We start from the raw sequence: 17,423 nt of genomic DNA on the forward strand, positions 1-17,423 counted from the left end.
CCCTAGCAGGATCGAACTGCTGATCCCCGCGTTATTAGCACGATGCCTTGACCAACTGGGCCAAGGGACCATTGATTAGTTGAGAGTAGCTAATATTATACTATATGCTTATTATGAACATTTAGTGCTGCTATCTTAATCAATCCAATAAGTGCTCCATTAAGGGAAGACAGAACCTTTCGTAGCAAGAACTTTATTTTGCGACCTACTCTGCCAGACAACTATTTGGAAGTACTGTAGCTCGTTTTTCTCACCTCCTATTAACTAAGAAGTTAGTGAGTTGAAGTGTTTGAATCCCCCTCATACTGATAGTAGTATACCATCACTGTATCTTGCATTCTCTGCTCTATCAGTGCACGACCCTAACTTTTTTTTTTTTAGCATTCGCGAGTCCAGTTAGATATTTGATAAGACAGCCAAGTATAAACCGTACTACCTTAACTAATCCCACCAACTGCATTGACTGAGCAAGAATGTCTACCACTGATGAAGAATTAGCCACGTTGTTTGGCAAAGTTGGGTTTGATGAAGCAAAATCCAAGGAAATCTTGAAGAACAAAAAGGTTTCGCTCTCTTTGGCTCAGATCATCGAAGAGGTTGAAGCTGATGAGCCACTAAGCAAGAGTAAGACGGCCTTGTTGCACAATTTGGCCACCCTGGTCAAAGGCGAGAATTTGCCCAAACGAGAACTTATTACCAGGGCCATTGCTGATGAGAGATTGACTACAAATTTGCAGGTGTCAGAGGCTTACAAGTATGTCAAAGAGGCCAAAGAGTCAAGTACCGAAGAAGGTATGAACGTTCGTTCTGGTGTTGGTATTGTGATAACCAGGGAGCAAGTGGATGAGGAGGTTGCAAAGTACATCAATGACCACAAGCAAGAAATTGAAACCAAGAGATACTCCTGTGTCCCTGCATTGTTAGGGAACATCAAGGCTTTACCTCAATTGAAATGGGCTTCTCCTGCCTTGTTCAAACCAATTATAGATGAACAAGTCCTGAAGTTACTGGGTCCCAAGGATGAAAGAGATGTGGTGAAAAAGGAGAAAAAGAAGAAGGCTAAGCAACCTGAAACTGCAACTAAGCAATCAGCTGTTACTGGTGACGTTAAACAAAGATCCATGTTTTCTGAAGGCTTTCTAGGTGATTTGCATAAGCCTGGTGAGAACCCACAAATGTGGCCGGAATTGATGAAAGAGCATTTGAAAGTTACTGGAGGTAGAGTTTTCACCAGATTCCCGCCAGAACCAAACGGATATTTGCATATTGGACATTCTAAGGCTATCATGGTCAACTTTGGATATGCCAAGTACCACGACGGAGTCTGTTATCTTCGTTATGATGACACCAACCCAGAGGCAGAAGAGGAAAAGTATTTTGTTTCCATCAAGACTATGGTAGAGTGGCTCGGTTTTAAACCATGGAAGATAACCTACTCCTCTGATTATTTTGATCAGTTGTACGAACTTGGTGAGAAACTGATCCAAGTTGGAAAGGGCTATGTTTGTCACTGTACTGCCCAAGAAGTCAAGTTACAAAGAGGAATGAAGGAGGATGGTACCCCTGGTGGTAAAAGATTTGCCTGTCCTCATCGTGAAAGACCGGTTGAAGAAAGTCTGCAGGAGTTTAGAAACATGCGAGATGGTAAATACCAAAGCGGTGAGGCAACTCTTAGAATGAAGCAAGATTTGGAATCTCCTTCTCCTCAAATGTGGGATCTTGTTGCTTACAGAGTGCTCAACGCTCCTCATCATAGAACTGGTGACAAGTGGAAGATTTATCCCACTTATGACTTCACGCACTGCTTGGTAGATAGTTTTGAAAACATTTCACACTCCTTGTGCACAACTGAGTTCCAACTTTCTCGTGAAAGTTATGAATGGCTATGCGATGTTCTTCATGTTTATAGACCTGCCCAGAGAGAGTATGGAAGACTGAACATTACTGGTACGATTCTTTCCAAAAGAAAGATTGCCAAGCTTGTTAATGAAGGTATTGTTAGAGGCTGGGATGATCCGAGATTGTTTACTTTGGAAGGAATCAAAAGAAGAGGTGTTCCACCGGGAGCAATTTTGTCATTCATTAACACTTTGGGTGTTACAACCTCGACAACAAACATTCAAGCTACACGTTTTGAAAGCGCTGTGAGATCCTACTTGGACGTAACTACTCCCAGACTAATGATGATTTTGGATCCTGTTCTTTGCGTTATCGACAACGTTGATGACACATTCGAAGAAAAAATTACCATACCTTACAAGCCTGGTGACGCCAAGCTGGGTGACAGATCTTTAACCTTCACCAAAGAGTTCTACATTGATAGATCTGACTACAGGGATGAAACCTCCAAAGACTACTTTAGATTGGCTCCTGGCCAACCAGTTGGTTTGATGAAGGTTCCATTCACTGTAAGTGTCAGCTCTGTTGAGAGAGACGACCATGGAAAGGTAACAACAATTCACGTAAACTACGACAAAGTGGAAGGTAAACCAAAGAAACCAAAGACGTATATACAATGGATTCCAAAGTCTACGAAACAGAACTCCCCCGTTCACATCAAAGAAACGCGTATTCACAACGTTCTGTTCAACTCAGAGAACCCTTCATCTCATCCAGATGGGTTTACTAGTGATATTAATAAGGATTCTGAGGAAGTTATCACAACTGCTATCATCGAACCAGCATTCTTTGACATTAAGAGCAGATCCCCCCTTAATCTCCCTACTGTAAACGAAGAATTCAACATCAAGGAACAACCCAACACCCCAGAGTCTATTAGATATCAGGCTCTACGGGTGGGTTACTTCTGTGTCGATAAAGACACTAACGGAGACCAGGAGATAATTCTGAACCGTATTGTTACATTGAAGGAAGATTCTTCCAAAGATTAAAGCTAATTAGGATCATGTATTTTTGACGATCAATAATATATATATAGCAGCCCATAGAGAGTAGCTATGAATGTTAAGAATGACTATTCTTTCTTCAACAGCGTATTAGCCCCCAACTTAATTGGTTTTCGTATGAAAGGAATAGTGCATACAGAAACTAAAATATGATGATAAGGTTGTGCCAAATGAAAGATAATAATATACATGAAATGAAAATCAGATTTTTTTAACCAGCAAGAGGTTCTGAGGTGCTGGGAGAACTTGGAGAAGCAGTTTGGTAAAAACAGTACTTCCTAACCAAATCGTTGTATTTGGAGTCATTGGATTTGTCAAAAAATTTAGGATCACTTCCTTGAGGGGTGTTGAACGACCTCTTTGGGACACCCAATGGAGTTCTCTGGATCGACTTCTTGGAAGAAGCAGATGATGAAGATGAAGAAGACGATGGGCGGAAAAGAGGACGTGCTGAAAAGTAACTTTCATCGACTGAATAGTTGGAGTCCAAGCTAAATTGATAACGATTCTTAAACTGACTGTTTGAGGCATTAGAACCTAGCTTGTAGTCCAGCACATCTAAAAATGAAGTGTCATATGGAGCTGAATTAACCTGGTGTTTGGTGATCTTGGTAAGTGAGATTCTGTAATTTCTACCGAAATCACTGTCCCAAAAGACTTGGCCAGCAGTCTCGTATTTGGCACAGAGTTGGATGGTTAAATTGTTTCCTAAAGATTCGTGAGGGACAAGATCATCGATCTTAATGATGAACGAGAACTTGTCATACATGTCACTTGGGCTATGGGATTTTTCGTAGTTGAAAATGTGGTTGGAAGAAATATAGTTACAACAACTATTAAAGTTGAAAGTATTTTTCCAATTGTCCGTAGTAGCTATGATGGAAATTCTCTTTTCGAAAGAGACGTTTTTAACGTAAATAAACCCTATTATGGAAGTTTTGTTAGAAGACAGCTTGATCGATTCAATGACAACTGGCGGCAAGTTGACAAATCTCTGAAAGTTTATACTTGGACCAGATAGAGGGAGAGCTGAAGATATGAGTCTCCATATGTTATAATCGTACACGCTGGATACGGAATCTGATTCGCTCTCGGCATCGCTGACGCCAGATTGATCATCATCATCATCGTATTCAAGCGAGAATTCATCCCACACCATCTTCTCCCTTCTGAGAGGCGATGAGATAGGGGAGTTATCTGTAGAAAGAGCCATTGGTGTGGATGATTTGTTGAAGATCTTTATCCTTTCTAAATCCTCAGAAAAACGGACCGACTTTGCACCAACCTTTGTGGTCTCCTCGTTGTAATTTGGTACAGAGGAACACCTTTTCAAAATGGGTAACTTTAAAGATGGTTTTAAGAGCCCACCAGCTTTGGGTCTGGGGCTGGCAACGGGGGATACTATGAGATCGTTGTTATTTGAAGTAATTTCATTTTGTGCATCCACAATCGTGGAAAGCGAAGACGTTGAGTCATTCCGGCTTAAAGTCGAAGTTGAAGATACTTTGATATCCATTTGTTCCCAGCCATAATGAGACCTTTGATTAATTTCTGAACTCGTGCTTGAGTATGTTGAGACCGAGTCAGAATTTAATGATAAAACACTGTCAGGAGTTGAACTAAGCGTATCGTCGTTCGAAGAGTTGGAACTATTGGACGAAGACGAGCTGTTTAAAAATGCCAGGTTATTTGAAGTTAGGGGAGTTGTTTTGTACACTTTTGGACCCAAATAAGCCATAACGACACTCTGATGAAAATAATTTGTGAAAACAAATGTGATACTAAAACAGAAACAGAGGTTAAAAAGTCCTATCGATGAAAGCAACCAGAGAATGAAGGAGAGAGTGATTCCAATTTAAAACTGAACGGGAAAAGGCAACCACAAAAAAAGGGATTTAATGTGGATTAGTTCTTATATCTTATCGCACCAACAAACCGGGAAAATGGGACGGAGAGGGGGGACTTTTAAATATAACTTGTAGGCACCAGACCTCGGACCACACTGACGTTAAAAAATGGGAGAGAAAACAGAGAGACTACAAATCCACAGAAAAGGTGTGCGTGCGGTCTTATATAAAAAGCTCAACAAAAGAAAAACCTTTCATTAGCAAAATCCTGAATCAAGAGGTTGTAGGGCGGGTTGTGGTACGATGTTGCATATAGTGCATATAAGGGAAACAATCCATCTGGTATGGCGGAGGGACACCGGAGTAAATTCCTGAATGCGTGGGTGTTCTTTGTCAAAAATCTGTTTGACACACGCCAGGAAATCTCCCCAAATTATAAATAAGAGGAGATACTGGAGAAAATATGAGGGGTGAGAGCGACTTGCGTTTCAAAAAGTTGCAATAATCGGGGTGTGAACTTTTCATCCGGTTTGAGATGGTGGGTTTTACTGGGGGTGTAAGATCGGCGACTGTATGAGTGCAAAAGTTTTCTCTAGTACCGAGCCACGGTTATAAACTGGTATAAGCCCCTTATCTTGGTGCGAACAATAAGACCATTCCGGAGATGCCGAAAAAAAACATCTTATGGTATGGAGTTATTCGTAAAGTGAAGCGACATTTGCGACAAAAAAAAGTAACTGAAATTGGACATGTTGCAAACCTGTGGTATCCGGAGCGATCGCGTTTATTTTTGCTACTCAAACCTATGCTGAAAAAGATATGTAAGTTTTTTTTTGGGGAACCCAAAGAGGCAGTCCCACCAGGGGCATAATTAGCTAATTATGTAGACGCAATAAAACAGGGGCATATTTGATCAATTAAGCTTGGAGAGCATGGAGGAATGTGGAGAATGAGCCATAGGCGATGGGGAGTACAAGGCTTGGGCTCAAAATTAACACTATGTGCATAAGTCGTTCCCCAATTCGTCCTTTTCGCTTGCTTTGGGTCGTCGGTTGGTTCGGGTTAGCAGGCCAAAGGGGTTCCGTGATCCCTTTCAGCCTGGCCTACCCCCGAAATGTAAAAGTCAAGAATCCTCTTCTTCACTCCGGACTTCAGATCAGTCGATTATGTCAGATAGACAATAGCCCGTGCTGCATGATAGCAAATTAGGCGAGCACGACCTATCTACGGTTATCAGTGAAAAGAAAAAAAGATTAAACCTATTAATTAGAGAGGGCTTTGATTACGGACCCATTTACCAGCCGTTAATGGCTGCCTGTTTCTCCACATAAAAAAGTTTGGGGAAACATGGAGAAGACAAAAGAACGAATTGTGGAGTTGAATAGATGAAACTTATGAGTACGCCATTGATGGCTGGTATCATATCAAGATTTTTTTTCCTTGGTGGAAGGAGGGGTTCGTGTCGCGTTTCCCCCCTGCCCTTCAAAGGAGAATAAAAACCAACCTGCCGGCCTCCCCCGCTTGCCTCGATTCCCCTCCTAATCCTCAATGGTCGTTTTTCGGTTGATCTTGAAGAAATTCAACTTACGCTTCTGAGTAGGGGGGTAGTCGCCGGCTGGTTCCGGGTTGTAGGCGTCACCTGTAGCTGGAGGGATGTAATCCTCCTTGTATTCGATACTATCGTCGTGGCTGGCGGTTCCGGTACCACCGTGGAAGGACGAAAGAGGCTTCTTGAAACAGAATATCGGCAAGCTCAGGAGCAGCAAAGCTAATGAAGTCCATAGGAACGCAAACATTTTCACTCCCAAACTGGCATCGAACTCTGAAGCGTCATTAAACGAATTGCGACCTTTGACGTATGCAGCTGTCATTAAACTTGCGCCCAAAGCGACGAAAAACACGGCAAACACCGAATTGAGCCAATTAAGTCCCGAAACCAGTTTCCACTTGAGAAAAATTCTGAGTAGAGTACTGAAGAAGGAAAACACGGTAAAGACCAGACCCACAAGAAGCATTGACCAACCGACCCTACTAAGGTAGTAATAGGTGTCTCGGTGATTGATAAAGTCGCTCGGAATGAGCGCTCTGTTTTCACCATCGCTAAAATTGTTATCTGGGGAGAAAGGATAAGCTGGCTGAGGACCTTCACAGTTACTCAACTCGTCATTCTCCCAGTTGCACATTCTGTAGTTCGTCCAGCGGGTGGTTCCAAACTGGGGGTCAATGGCACCGGTACCCTCCACCTCTAGCCAATAGAAGTCCTTTAGAACTCCAGTTGTTCGTGCTCCACTTAGGATCACGAAGAATTGCAGTAGCACGGATCCCGCAAAAAACAAGAGGGGAATCCACTGAATAATTTTGCGAAAAAGCTGTCCCATTTTCGTTTGTTCGTTTACAATTGTAATATCTAGTAGGTGAAGTCAGGTAATCACTATTTCTATTTATATATAGAAGATGTGGTTACTTAGCCTGTCATGGAACAGCAATAACAACATTCTCCATGTTGTAGGCATTTGTGAAACTTTTGTTGGCGGATCAGGTGATGAGATGACCTTCGAGCGATTTTTGTTTGCACATTACACGACCCATCGGCAGGGACCTTTTTTCGGTACACGACGTTTCGGTTGCCAGATGGAAGAAAGGTACCGAGATAGTAGTTGGAATTTTTCGCTCTGAACTACTCCGAAAGCTGGTTGTCACACGATCGACCGAGGTGATTTCGCAACAACCTTCTTCTAGCCACTTGTTATTCTTCAGCCTAAGAGGCTTTCTGCTCACCTTTGGTTATCTCTAACACACAGCCACCTATCATTTACTATCAGCCAACCTTACCAAGTGCCGAGCCACTTAGTACTCAGCGCCAACCGGCTTGTACATTTTCCGCATGATTACAGTCTTCAAATAGTTCCATGCAGACACTTTTTATCTTTAATGCATAGCCGTTACTATAGAGGAATCTCGCGATCTTAGTAATTGTGCATAGATCTACAGAAGCGGTTCGTTGTTTCTAGGGACTACTCACTCAGCCACGGCGACGAGTTACTATTTATGGAACAAGGTTGCTGACAATAGCAGTATGCTACGAATTATAGTCTGCGAATATAACAGCAAATTTTACCCAGCCTGTTTTCTAGAACTTTGATCAACACAAGCCACAGCCCACCACTTGATGTTAAACAAGCTGTTCATTGCAATACTCATAGTCATCACTGCTGTCATAGGCGAGACGACTACGTCATCTACCACTGCCAGTCTCTCCGAAAGCCCTACTCTGGTTTGGGTGACTGGCACTGATGCAAGTGGGAGATTGGCAACTACACAGTCTGCTTACACTCAACAGTTTTCACAGTTATACTCATCCATAGCATCTCCATCAAGTGGTAGCATAGGCCTGGGTACTATCCAGGGGACTGTTGGAATTGTCAGAACATATGAGACAATTACCCTTGCCAGCTAAGAATTTTATTACAAAGAGCTATAAATAACTAAACACAGACCGGCTATGCTCAAACAAATCATCCCTCCTACAATAACTCCAATCAACAACCTGTCCACCATAAACTCATTTTTTGCATTGATCAAGAACTCATTGGAATAGTACCTGAAACTTCCAAACGTCATAATGAGGACCCCCCACTCCTATAAAGGTACAGCTAAGTGGTGTATGAAACCTATTTAGTGCTGCATACGCTCTGTTAGTTTGCAAAGTTGACATCGTGGCATTCGCATGATCATTGACCTCATCTTCACTCTCCGTGTATAATAATAGTAATTTGGTCTGGAAAAGTACAGAAAACGTAATACCGACAGTCATCATAGTTAACGCCGTTCTAAGATATGCCAACACAGTCCTTTCATTGGCTAGATTATCTCTGCACACGGCTCCTTTATTCTCTATCTTCTTCCTTGAAATCTTGCGAAGCAGATAATATAGGAACGATGAAGGTTCTTTACCATCCCTTGAAACTGGTGCCGAATTGCGTCTAGAAACAGCCCGTGGTACCCTATCCCTCGTGACGGTATTTCTTCTTGAGATTATCCTATCGGGAACATCACTTGGACGGATAATCGATCTGGATGATGAAGCCATTAGCTTTCAACGAAAACGGTAGAGGCCAAATTTTAAAGCAAGACTGATCACGTGGGTGTCAGAGGTCTTCCTACGCAACTCGTTAATGACCTTGTTTTCTCTGATAGGTTGAAGTCGTTCTACAACTCTGTTCAGTCCCGATACGTTCAGCTTGCTATGTTGTTCTTATCATCAAAATGCTGTTAAAAGATCCAGATGTGCTGACATGTTGACTGTTTGACAGAGTCCCATCAAATCACGTGAAAACTATGGCTGATATCATTCTCGCTCACATTTATGAGATTGAAACCCACCAACAACACCTGGTCTGGTCAATGCAAGCGTCCGTTTCGAGTTTACCAGAAAGTCGTCTTGGCTATAGGTCGATTACGGATGATGACTCTGAAGTTAGCAACCGACTGACGGGATCTTCCAGGCCGAATGCAAGCAGAACTCTATCAATTCAAGACACTGTTCCCCTGACCGCTCAAACGTCAAACAATAGCATTCGTTCTCTCACACCACTGGTTACCACGGCTCCGATGAAGGTCCGTTTGTTACGTGGGTGGTCAAATAAAGGCGTTCTGCTGTTAGAAAATAAAGGTTCTGTGGCGAGGGACCACCTGGCCAGTGAAAGGACGTTCCTTTCTTGGCTAAGAACTTCTCTGGGTTTGGCATCATTTGGAATAGCGATTACTCAGCTACTTTCACTTACAGATGGTGACAACAGTAGCGATTTCTCTGGGACGGATTCCGGTCCCATGGAGGTTGAAAAAATCATTGGCCTTTCTTTCGTAGCTTTGGCGTTTGTCACATTATTGATTGGGTTCGCAAGGTTCTTCCTTGTTCAGGAGTTGCTCCTGGAGTCTAGTTTCCCTGTGAGCAGGTTCTCTATGGGCACGGTGGTTTTTGGTACCACAGCATTGTTTATCGTGACTTTTGCGTATCTGCTACAAAAATAGGTCTCGTAGTTGTGCCCATTTAGTATGGGTAGGTTTATTAAGCTATATAGAGATAAGACATGAAATGACGTAAGCAGATGTATGACAAAAGCTTCAGTTACAATTTCACCGTCACAAACAGTAGTGCTGACACTTACCTACGTCCGCGTAGAATCAAGTTGCATCACGTGAACACATTTTCTCGTACTATCCTTGGAGGGGAGAGCAAAATTTATCCATCACACGACCTCAAATCTTGCTTGCCCACTGTTAAGTGAGAAAAATCCTTTTCACAGCAAAAGTTTTATTACAAAGTACAACAATTAACAATGGTATGTGATTTATCAAATGATGGGTAGTAGTGTAAGCTGAAGGAACCGAAGATTACCGGTAGTCTCGTTGAACAGTTGACCGGTTTGCCACCAGTCAGACCTTTAGATCCTGTCGAACGGGGCCTTACCTCAATCCAATCAAGGTTGTCTCTAACTTACATGCAACGCCACCCGTAGTTTTCAGTGAACACCGAACTAACATATTTTTAGGGTAAAGTTCACGGATCCTTGTCTCGTGCTGGTAAAGTTAAGTCGCAGACTCCAAAGGTTGAGAAAACCGAAAAGCCAAAGAAACCAAAGGGAAGAGCTTACAAGAGACTCTTATACACCAGAAGATTCGTTAACGTCACTCTGACTAACGGTAAGAGAAGAATGAACCCAGGTCCTTCTTCTCAGTAGAGGGTTGTGTAAAACTACAATCTAATATCAAAGTTTCCTGTTATTATTTTTTTCTACTCTAAATGTATCCCAAAAGTCTCAAGATGTAGTCAAGAAAAATGCCTGCAAAGAAAATATGGCCATTATTGATATTGTTTCGGAAATGGTACCAGCAATCTTTGGGGTTATCCAAGTCTACTTTTCTGACCATTTGAAATACTCTGTAGCCTCCAATTATGGCTCCAAGTGCAAATCCGGGCCCCATGCTGTTCATGTATCCACTCAATGCAAATGTCGCCATTTGAATTGTAGTGAGTCCGTACATGATTGGTTTGGATTTGTCACCCCAAGCCAAAGCCGTAGACTTAATTCCAGCCTTGACGTCGAATTTCTTATCTTGGTGGGCATATATGGTATCGTAAGTCATACACCAGGCGAAGCTGGATAGATACAGCGGAATCATAGAGGACCAGTTCCAAACACCCATAGCCGGGAATCCTAGTAAGGCTCCCCAAGTGAAACACGAACTTAATACAACTTGTGGGTAGTACGTAATTCTTTTGAAAAGTGGATAAACTGCCACTGGAACCAATGAAACAGCTCCCAATAGGAAACAGTCCGCTGGTAATTGCAATAACACACCCAGACCAACAGCCAGTTGAGCACCCAAGAATGTAATCGCTTGCTTGGGTGTAACTCTTCTGCTAGCCAGTGGTCTCTCTATAGTTCTTTCCACTTTGTTGTCTAGATCTCGATCTAATAAGTCATTAATTGTGCAACCTGCTCCTCTCATTATCAATGCACCCACTCCAAATACTCCCAGCATCCACAAAGTGGAAGATAATGGAGCAGTGGTGGAATACGCGGCCATAGTAATCGACCATGTACACGGTGAATACAACAACCAAGACCCAATGGGTTTTTCCAGCCTCATCAGCTCCGCATAAGGTATCCATTTTTCAGGCAATTTGCCTATTACTCCCAGGCCGTCTAATCTGGCCTGTCTGGCAGCTGCTAGTTTATCAGCATCAAATATGGGAGTTTCTTGAACGACTGTGTTAAGCTTTTTAGTCGAACTTGATATCAATCGAAACTTCTGATTGACGCTTTTTTGAGCAAGCCATTTCAAACCTAATCTATGCCTTCCAAGTAGTAAGTACCTGGAATGATTGTTCATTTTTCAGGTGTATTGACCAGGGATCTCAGATCGGGCCGTTCTACTTTAAACTCAAAATGGTGTGTGGATGCAGTTTATGTAAATCTATCTAAAGTTCTGGTATATGTCCGTTTCGTCCTTTAGACTCTTCAGAATTATCTGGTTCCTCTCCAGAGTTAAGTATATCACGGTATAAGTTTTCTATGGCGCTCAGTTTGCCTTTAGTAAGGTTTTTTCTCATCAAAACATCGTTGTAGGAGTCTTCAATCGAGAGTAAGTTCCCCAAGAGGAATGAGTTGATCTGTTGGATTCGAAGATTGTCCGGAATTTTATTCAACAACCCGTTGAAATTGTCCAATTGAACGAGAGCTGGTAGCATATCAGAATTGCCATCCAATTGTTCGGTCTTGAAAATGTTGTACTTGTTCAAGAAATGTTCAATTAATTGAGAATCATTTAGAATCAGGTATCGATCAAAAATGGACATTAATAACAGATCGTGGACGTTCGTATTTTCGTCTGCTGATATATCCGTATCTTGTTCAAAGAGGTTATCGGATTCAACAACCAAATTCTGTACAGCTTCAAGCTGTGACGTGTGTCCCTCTTCAGTGTCTGGAAACGTTCCAGCTAACCTAAACGACACAGCGTACTCTTCCGCCGTATGGAAATCTGTAAGATTCAGTAAAATATCAATCACCTTTTCATGGTCATCTCTCTTGCTTTCTATCATAGCGATTAAATAGGGAATTTGATTTTCATATGGCTCCAACAACTTGAAACATTCATTCACGACATTCAGAGTCTTTCTATTCGACAATGAAGCTGTGTTCCGAGTTATTTGGGACAAATATTTAGAAAATGTGTGATAGGTAGCAAGTATTTCTTTGTACTCAGGTTTAGCTGCTTGAAGACGCAAAAATGTGGTAAACACCAATTTTGGTGTCTTCAAATCCTGGTACATCTTTACCAGTTCATCTAACCTTCCATTTTGATCCTGAAGCTTGAGAAGAAAAGGAGGTAACAGCTCTAACAAGTAATCTCCAAGAAATTGAAGTTCATGTCTTTCATTGACAAGTATATCCAAGTACTCAAACTTCGTCTGAACTTTATTCGAGCTCATTTGGTCGATCAAATGCAACACCTTGATCTCTGGAACACTGATACGCAAATCTTTAGAACTAAACAATCGTAGTGCGGCCGAAGGAGAGTATCCAAGTAACCAGTTCCCATAATCCCACAAAACAGTCTCATCCGTAATTTGACTAATGAAATACTTGATAAACTGGTCAATGCTGAACTGCATCTTTAGTTCGTTGTAAATCTCATCCTTGTAGTCGCCTTTGATGAGATTTCTCCAAACGGATAATGCTGCCAGATTTTCATTTGATCTTTGATAATACTTGATCAAAAGGGTCCAATGGTTCCCATCAATGAGCAATTGTTCCAATTTGGCACTCACTCTTTGGACGTTCTTAATGAGACTCTTCTGGACCTTGGAAAAGTTCTCACTAGTCACTCTGTTATTCAAAAGGTATAGTTTCATCAAGGCTATCTCCAAAGTTTCAATCATTGAAGCTTTATCATAGTCGTGACGAAAAGACTTCTTTGAAAACCATTTCAAAAGATAAGATTCAAAAAACGAGTATGCCTCTGTTCCTTCCGATAGTTGGTTGATATGCTTATCCGATACCTGATTCATTTTTGGAATTAACCCTTGAAACATCCATATAGATTCACCTATAATATCGTCACTTCCTTGAAATATATTTACAAGAACTCTTGGATCTCCCTCAAATGCTGATATTGAATAATCTAAGAGTTGTTGATACTGGCCGGATTCAATGAATAGTAATTGGCACAGATCATTTAAAAATTGCCATTCAATACTTTCAAAGTGGGTATTAGATCCTGAGGATTTGTTCAACACGTTCATTTCATCTTGGATATCATCAATAAACGTTGACAATTCATTGGCAGTATATTCTTGAGTAAGTGTAAAATTTTCCATAAACTGCATCAGCCTAGGTATCTGTTGTAATAGTTTTACACCTTCATAAGTGCTATAAACAACGGTAGACGAAGGTACTTGCGAGTATTTTGTTGCTAAATCATTTTCAACAGTGATTCTTTCTAATTCCGCTGGTGTCGATTGTGGATTTACGGGAATCTTCGTGACCAGATCCTTTAGGTCTTTAAAATTTGTGTAGAAAAGGTGACTGACTTGACTAATCTTCACCCTATGGCTAAACTTCATCGATTGAACTTCTTGTTGGTTATGCAAGGAATGAACATAAATGTAATTTGAGAACCCTCCGATAGAAAAGGGGTAATCTACATTCAAAGACGATGGGTACGTGTTCCAAGGTATGGTTCCACGACTAATATTTCCGTCTGTATCAACTACCATTCCCATGGCAGGTTCATCTTGCTTCGTTCCGCATGATAGCAGGAACTCATTCTGGGAAACCGGTGCTATCAACGGTTTTATCTTGGAAGGACTTGGGCCTGATGAGACTGGAAATAATTTCACTTTGAAAAGGTTATTAACATCTAACAGATCGTACTCAATACCATTGGAAATGAGTGCAAAGTGCGAACGTATTAATCCAGTGATGGCATTGGCATAACTTATATCTTTGTGAAGCTTGATACTTTCTTTAAAAACGTTTACCAATCTCAAAAACTTGGAAGTGAACACTGAAACTTGTACAAAATCTGGGGACTTTGTTTGGCTTGAATGCACTAAGTTCCCTCTAACTCGATCGATAGACAACGAATCGTAATCAAGAGACACGTCCGTTACATCTTTGATTTTTCCAACACTAGCAGGCGAGAATTCTGGAAGCATGAATATAGAGACCAACGATCCACAATGCACCAACGCCCTATCGATTGAAGGGAGAAGAAGTATCTTTTTGATGGGTTTTACCTTGGATGTATGAAAGCTCTGTCTTGATATTAGTATGTAGCCCGTTTCGTCATCTAGCTTGAACATGTGAAGAATCTCCCCAACAGATGTGCCTATGTACAGGTTTTGATCCCAAGCTTCTATGCAAGTGATGGTGGCGTCGTTTGAACCTAAAATACCAGAATTCTGTATGGGAATATCCTTAACTACGGAGCTGAGGATGAAAGGGCCAGGAGACACTCTTGGTTCCTGATTACCAAGTTGAGGCGATCCAGAAGACGACCTGACATGTCTTGATTCTTGTGATTGCTGTGGGGCAAGGTAATCGTCTGGTTTCAAATATTCTTGGGAGTTATTCTGGTGAAGTTCCTTCAGTTCTTGTTGTTCTGAATCGTTGGGCTCATGATTTTCGGGATATCTTTCATCTATCTGATCTTCTTGAAATTCAGGAGTTCCTAATGGGATTTCTTGAACGTCCCTGGCCGTTGTAAACTCATCAGTTATTTTAGGTATTGCAGGCTGCTCTATTTGCCTATTGTTGTCATCTTCTAGAAATTCTTCCCGTGTTTCAATTTTTTTGTCAACAGAGTCTTCTTCTAGATCTTGCTGACTCTTCTTTCCTTCTTCATTGGCAGAATTCTCTAAGGGATTGACTCGATTCTGCGAACTAATATCGAGAGGAGAGGGTGAGACCTTCACGACTTCACTCACATCAGGCCCTCCAGGGGATTGTTCAGGGGATTGTTCAGGGGGCTGTTCAGGGCCTACCAATCCCTCTTGGTGTCGAATTCCTTCTATCATATCTTGCTCCTCCTTCTGATTCTCCTGGTGTGCTTCACCGCTCGCCTCATACGTCTCAGTTGTCTTCTTACTCGAATCATCGACTTTCTCAAGTCCATTCGAAGAAAGCGACACATTCTCAACCAATTGTTGAGGCTGATTCAAAATTGCGCTAACTTCTGACTTGTCTCCACCATCAATGACGTTGTCTTCCTCCAACGTTGGAGTATTACTCTTTGATGTGTCTCTTGAAGCACAATGTGGAGATTCACCTTCCCCTTCTTCACTAGGAGACGCCGAAGCTGCCACGCTTGTGGCCGCTGATACGGAAGGCTTTGATTTATTCCGACCAGAGTTCCTTCCTTGTCTCTGCTTTCTGGCCATGATTGGATGGCACTGATCTTCTACGGATCTACTCGATGGACAGGTTGAACTAACTGTAGAACGAAAGATCCGATATCTTTCGCTCAAATAATACCTATATCAATATATTATTTTCGATTAGTATTATATAAATTAAATTTTATAAAGGTTGAGACTGCATTTATCCAAACAGTTTGATATCATCCTTCAAAATGTCCTCTCCTTCTGATTCACCTTGTACCTCTTCGTTATGCTCATCCTCGTTCATGTTGACCTTTTGCCCAAATAATGACGCAAAAAACTCGTCAATTTGGTAGTCGTTCCACTTGTAGGCATGTGGGTTGGAGGCTTCAAAATTCAATAATGGATCTTGAACTGTATACCTCAGCTTACGACCCTTAGTCGCTTTTCTTTCATAACTTTTATGCAATTTGGATTTCGAAAATGTAATAACAGTTGATGTAGATGTCAGCTTCTGTGTATCAGAAACTTTCTTATCGACTAGATCGTTCAGAAGAACTCTATAGAAATCGTCATCATCATAGATATATTTGTTTTCCTTCAAAGATCGGTCAATGTTGCTGAAGTATTTGGTCTCATTGTTATCTTTATCGTTGTCGATCAATTCATCATCATCTACTACTTCTTCTGTCTCGGTGTATCCTAATGGCACTACGCTTCTTCTGTTGAGTCTGGTTCTTTTGATTAATCTATCCATGTCTGCCAAATAGTTGTCCACTTGAGTCGAACTATCTTGGTTAATAGCCTTGAATTTGGATGAGCTCAAAGCAGTTGCTCCGGAAGCATTTTGGACTTTTTGAGACCATTTAACGAGGACGTTCCTTCTATATTCATTAACTATGTTATCCAACTTGGAAGATTCCTCCAAATAATGCTGTAAACTACGTTTCTTACTTGGAATAGGGGGAAACTCTTGGCTCACAATCTTGCTTTTGTTTAATAGCTTGCCTCTCAGTTCTAAAGTGACATCCAATAAATTGTATAGTTTATCTTGTAGCTTATCCAGGTGTTTGGAAGACTTTGGTGCTTTATTCTGTTCGTAATATTCTTTGTTAATGGGTAGACCATTCGATGCTACTAATCCTTTCTGTAATTTTATTCTGAGGTCAACCAATTGATCATACTGTTTCTGCTGATTCAACACTGCAAACCCTTTCAGTGCATCTTGTTTATTGGAAGTTGATAATTGGTTTACAATGGTTTTCCTTTCGGAGCTTATAAGTTGCTGTAGTTTTGATCTCTTGTAGTCTAGATCTTCACCTGAGTTAGATTCTTCTTCACTCTCAGAATCACCTTGGCTTTGATCACTATTTTTTTCATCCGATTCGGACTCTGATCCTGAAACCGAAAGTGCATCTTCAGTTTCCGAATGTTCAACATCCTCATCGTCCTCCTCCTCATCGTCCTCGTCTCCAAAAACATCGGCTCTACTACTCTTTTTTCCCTCGTATTGTCCTCCCAATTTAACTGCGTTCTCTCTTATCCTTGACTTGCCAACTTTAACATAGTGGTTACTTTTATCCTCTTCACTCTCGGAGCCAAAAGAACTATTATCTCCATAGTCAAGTACTGCTCCTCCTTCTTGGTCTTCTATATCAAAATCTCCAGACGCTGGTTGAGACAATTCTGCCAATGTTTCAGCCAATGTCTTTCTAGCCATGCTATGTAGTTCTCTACTAAATAAAATTTTTCAGATTTTTTTTTCTTCCCTCGCTTATC

The 17,423-nt window shown here is 41.4% G+C and overlaps 9 protein-coding genes across 9 annotated transcripts; 3 read left to right on the plus strand and 6 right to left on the minus strand.

Annotated features, from left to right (window-relative positions):
* Positions 1-473: 473 nt before the first annotated feature.
* On the plus strand, positions 474-2,891 carry PAS_chr3_0285 (Glutamine tRNA synthetase; the record flags this gene model as incomplete). Its single annotated transcript, XM_002492459.1, has 1 exon — positions 474-2,891. The coding sequence occupies one exon, from the start codon at positions 474-476 to the stop codon at positions 2,889-2,891; it is 2,418 nt and encodes an 805-aa protein (XP_002492504.1).
* Positions 2,892-3,117: 226 nt separating this feature from the next.
* Positions 3,118-4,644, minus strand: PAS_chr3_0286 (Hypothetical protein; the record flags this gene model as incomplete). The annotated part of the gene is made up of 1 exon (XM_002492460.1): positions 3,118-4,644. One exon carries the CDS (start codon positions 4,642-4,644, stop codon positions 3,118-3,120), a length of 1,527 nt encoding a protein of 508 aa, XP_002492505.1.
* A 1,647-nt stretch (positions 4,645-6,291) lies between these two features.
* PAS_chr3_0287 (Integral membrane protein localized to mitochondria (untagged protein) and eisosomes, immobile patch) lies at positions 6,292-7,131 on the minus strand (the record flags this gene model as incomplete). Its single annotated transcript, XM_002492461.1, has 1 exon — positions 6,292-7,131. One exon carries the CDS (start codon positions 7,129-7,131, stop codon positions 6,292-6,294), a length of 840 nt encoding a protein of 279 aa, XP_002492506.1.
* A 791-nt stretch (positions 7,132-7,922) lies between these two features.
* On the plus strand, positions 7,923-8,210 carry PAS_chr3_0288 (Hypothetical protein; the record flags this gene model as incomplete). Its single annotated transcript, XM_002492462.1, has 1 exon — positions 7,923-8,210. One exon carries the CDS (start codon positions 7,923-7,925, stop codon positions 8,208-8,210), a length of 288 nt encoding a protein of 95 aa, XP_002492507.1.
* A 129-nt stretch (positions 8,211-8,339) lies between these two features.
* PAS_chr3_0289 (Hypothetical protein) lies at positions 8,340-8,843 on the minus strand (the record flags this gene model as incomplete). Its single annotated transcript, XM_002492463.1, has 1 exon — positions 8,340-8,843. The coding sequence occupies one exon, from the start codon at positions 8,841-8,843 to the stop codon at positions 8,340-8,342; it is 504 nt and encodes a 167-aa protein (XP_002492508.1).
* Positions 8,844-9,091: 248 nt separating this feature from the next.
* On the plus strand, positions 9,092-10,494 carry PAS_chr3_0290 (Protein component of the small (40S) ribosomal subunit; the record flags this gene model as incomplete). The annotated part of the gene is made up of 2 exons (XM_002492464.1): positions 9,092-9,754; positions 10,306-10,494. The coding sequence occupies 2 exons, from the start codon at positions 9,092-9,094 to the stop codon at positions 10,492-10,494; spliced, it is 852 nt and encodes a 283-aa protein (XP_002492509.1).
* A 58-nt stretch (positions 10,495-10,552) lies between these two features.
* Positions 10,553-11,650, minus strand: PAS_chr3_0291 (Para hydroxybenzoate: polyprenyl transferase; the record flags this gene model as incomplete). The annotated part of the gene is made up of 1 exon (XM_002492465.1): positions 10,553-11,650. The coding sequence occupies one exon, from the start codon at positions 11,648-11,650 to the stop codon at positions 10,553-10,555; it is 1,098 nt and encodes a 365-aa protein (XP_002492510.1).
* Positions 11,651-11,738: 88 nt separating this feature from the next.
* PAS_chr3_1175 (uncharacterized protein) lies at positions 11,739-15,704 on the minus strand (the record flags this gene model as incomplete). The annotated part of the gene is made up of 1 exon (XM_002492466.1): positions 11,739-15,704. The coding sequence occupies one exon, from the start codon at positions 15,702-15,704 to the stop codon at positions 11,739-11,741; it is 3,966 nt and encodes a 1,321-aa protein (XP_002492511.1).
* Positions 15,705-15,864: 160 nt separating this feature from the next.
* PAS_chr3_0292 (Essential protein possibly involved in secretion) lies at positions 15,865-17,364 on the minus strand (the record flags this gene model as incomplete). The annotated part of the gene is made up of 1 exon (XM_002492467.1): positions 15,865-17,364. One exon carries the CDS (start codon positions 17,362-17,364, stop codon positions 15,865-15,867), a length of 1,500 nt encoding a protein of 499 aa, XP_002492512.1.
* Between the last annotated feature and the right edge of the window lie 59 nt (positions 17,365-17,423).

This window comes from Komagataella phaffii, chromosome 3 (assembly GCF_000027005.1).
Source record: "Komagataella phaffii GS115 chromosome 3, complete sequence".
NCBI lineage: Eukaryota > Fungi > Ascomycota > Pichiomycetes > Pichiales > Pichiaceae > Komagataella > Komagataella phaffii.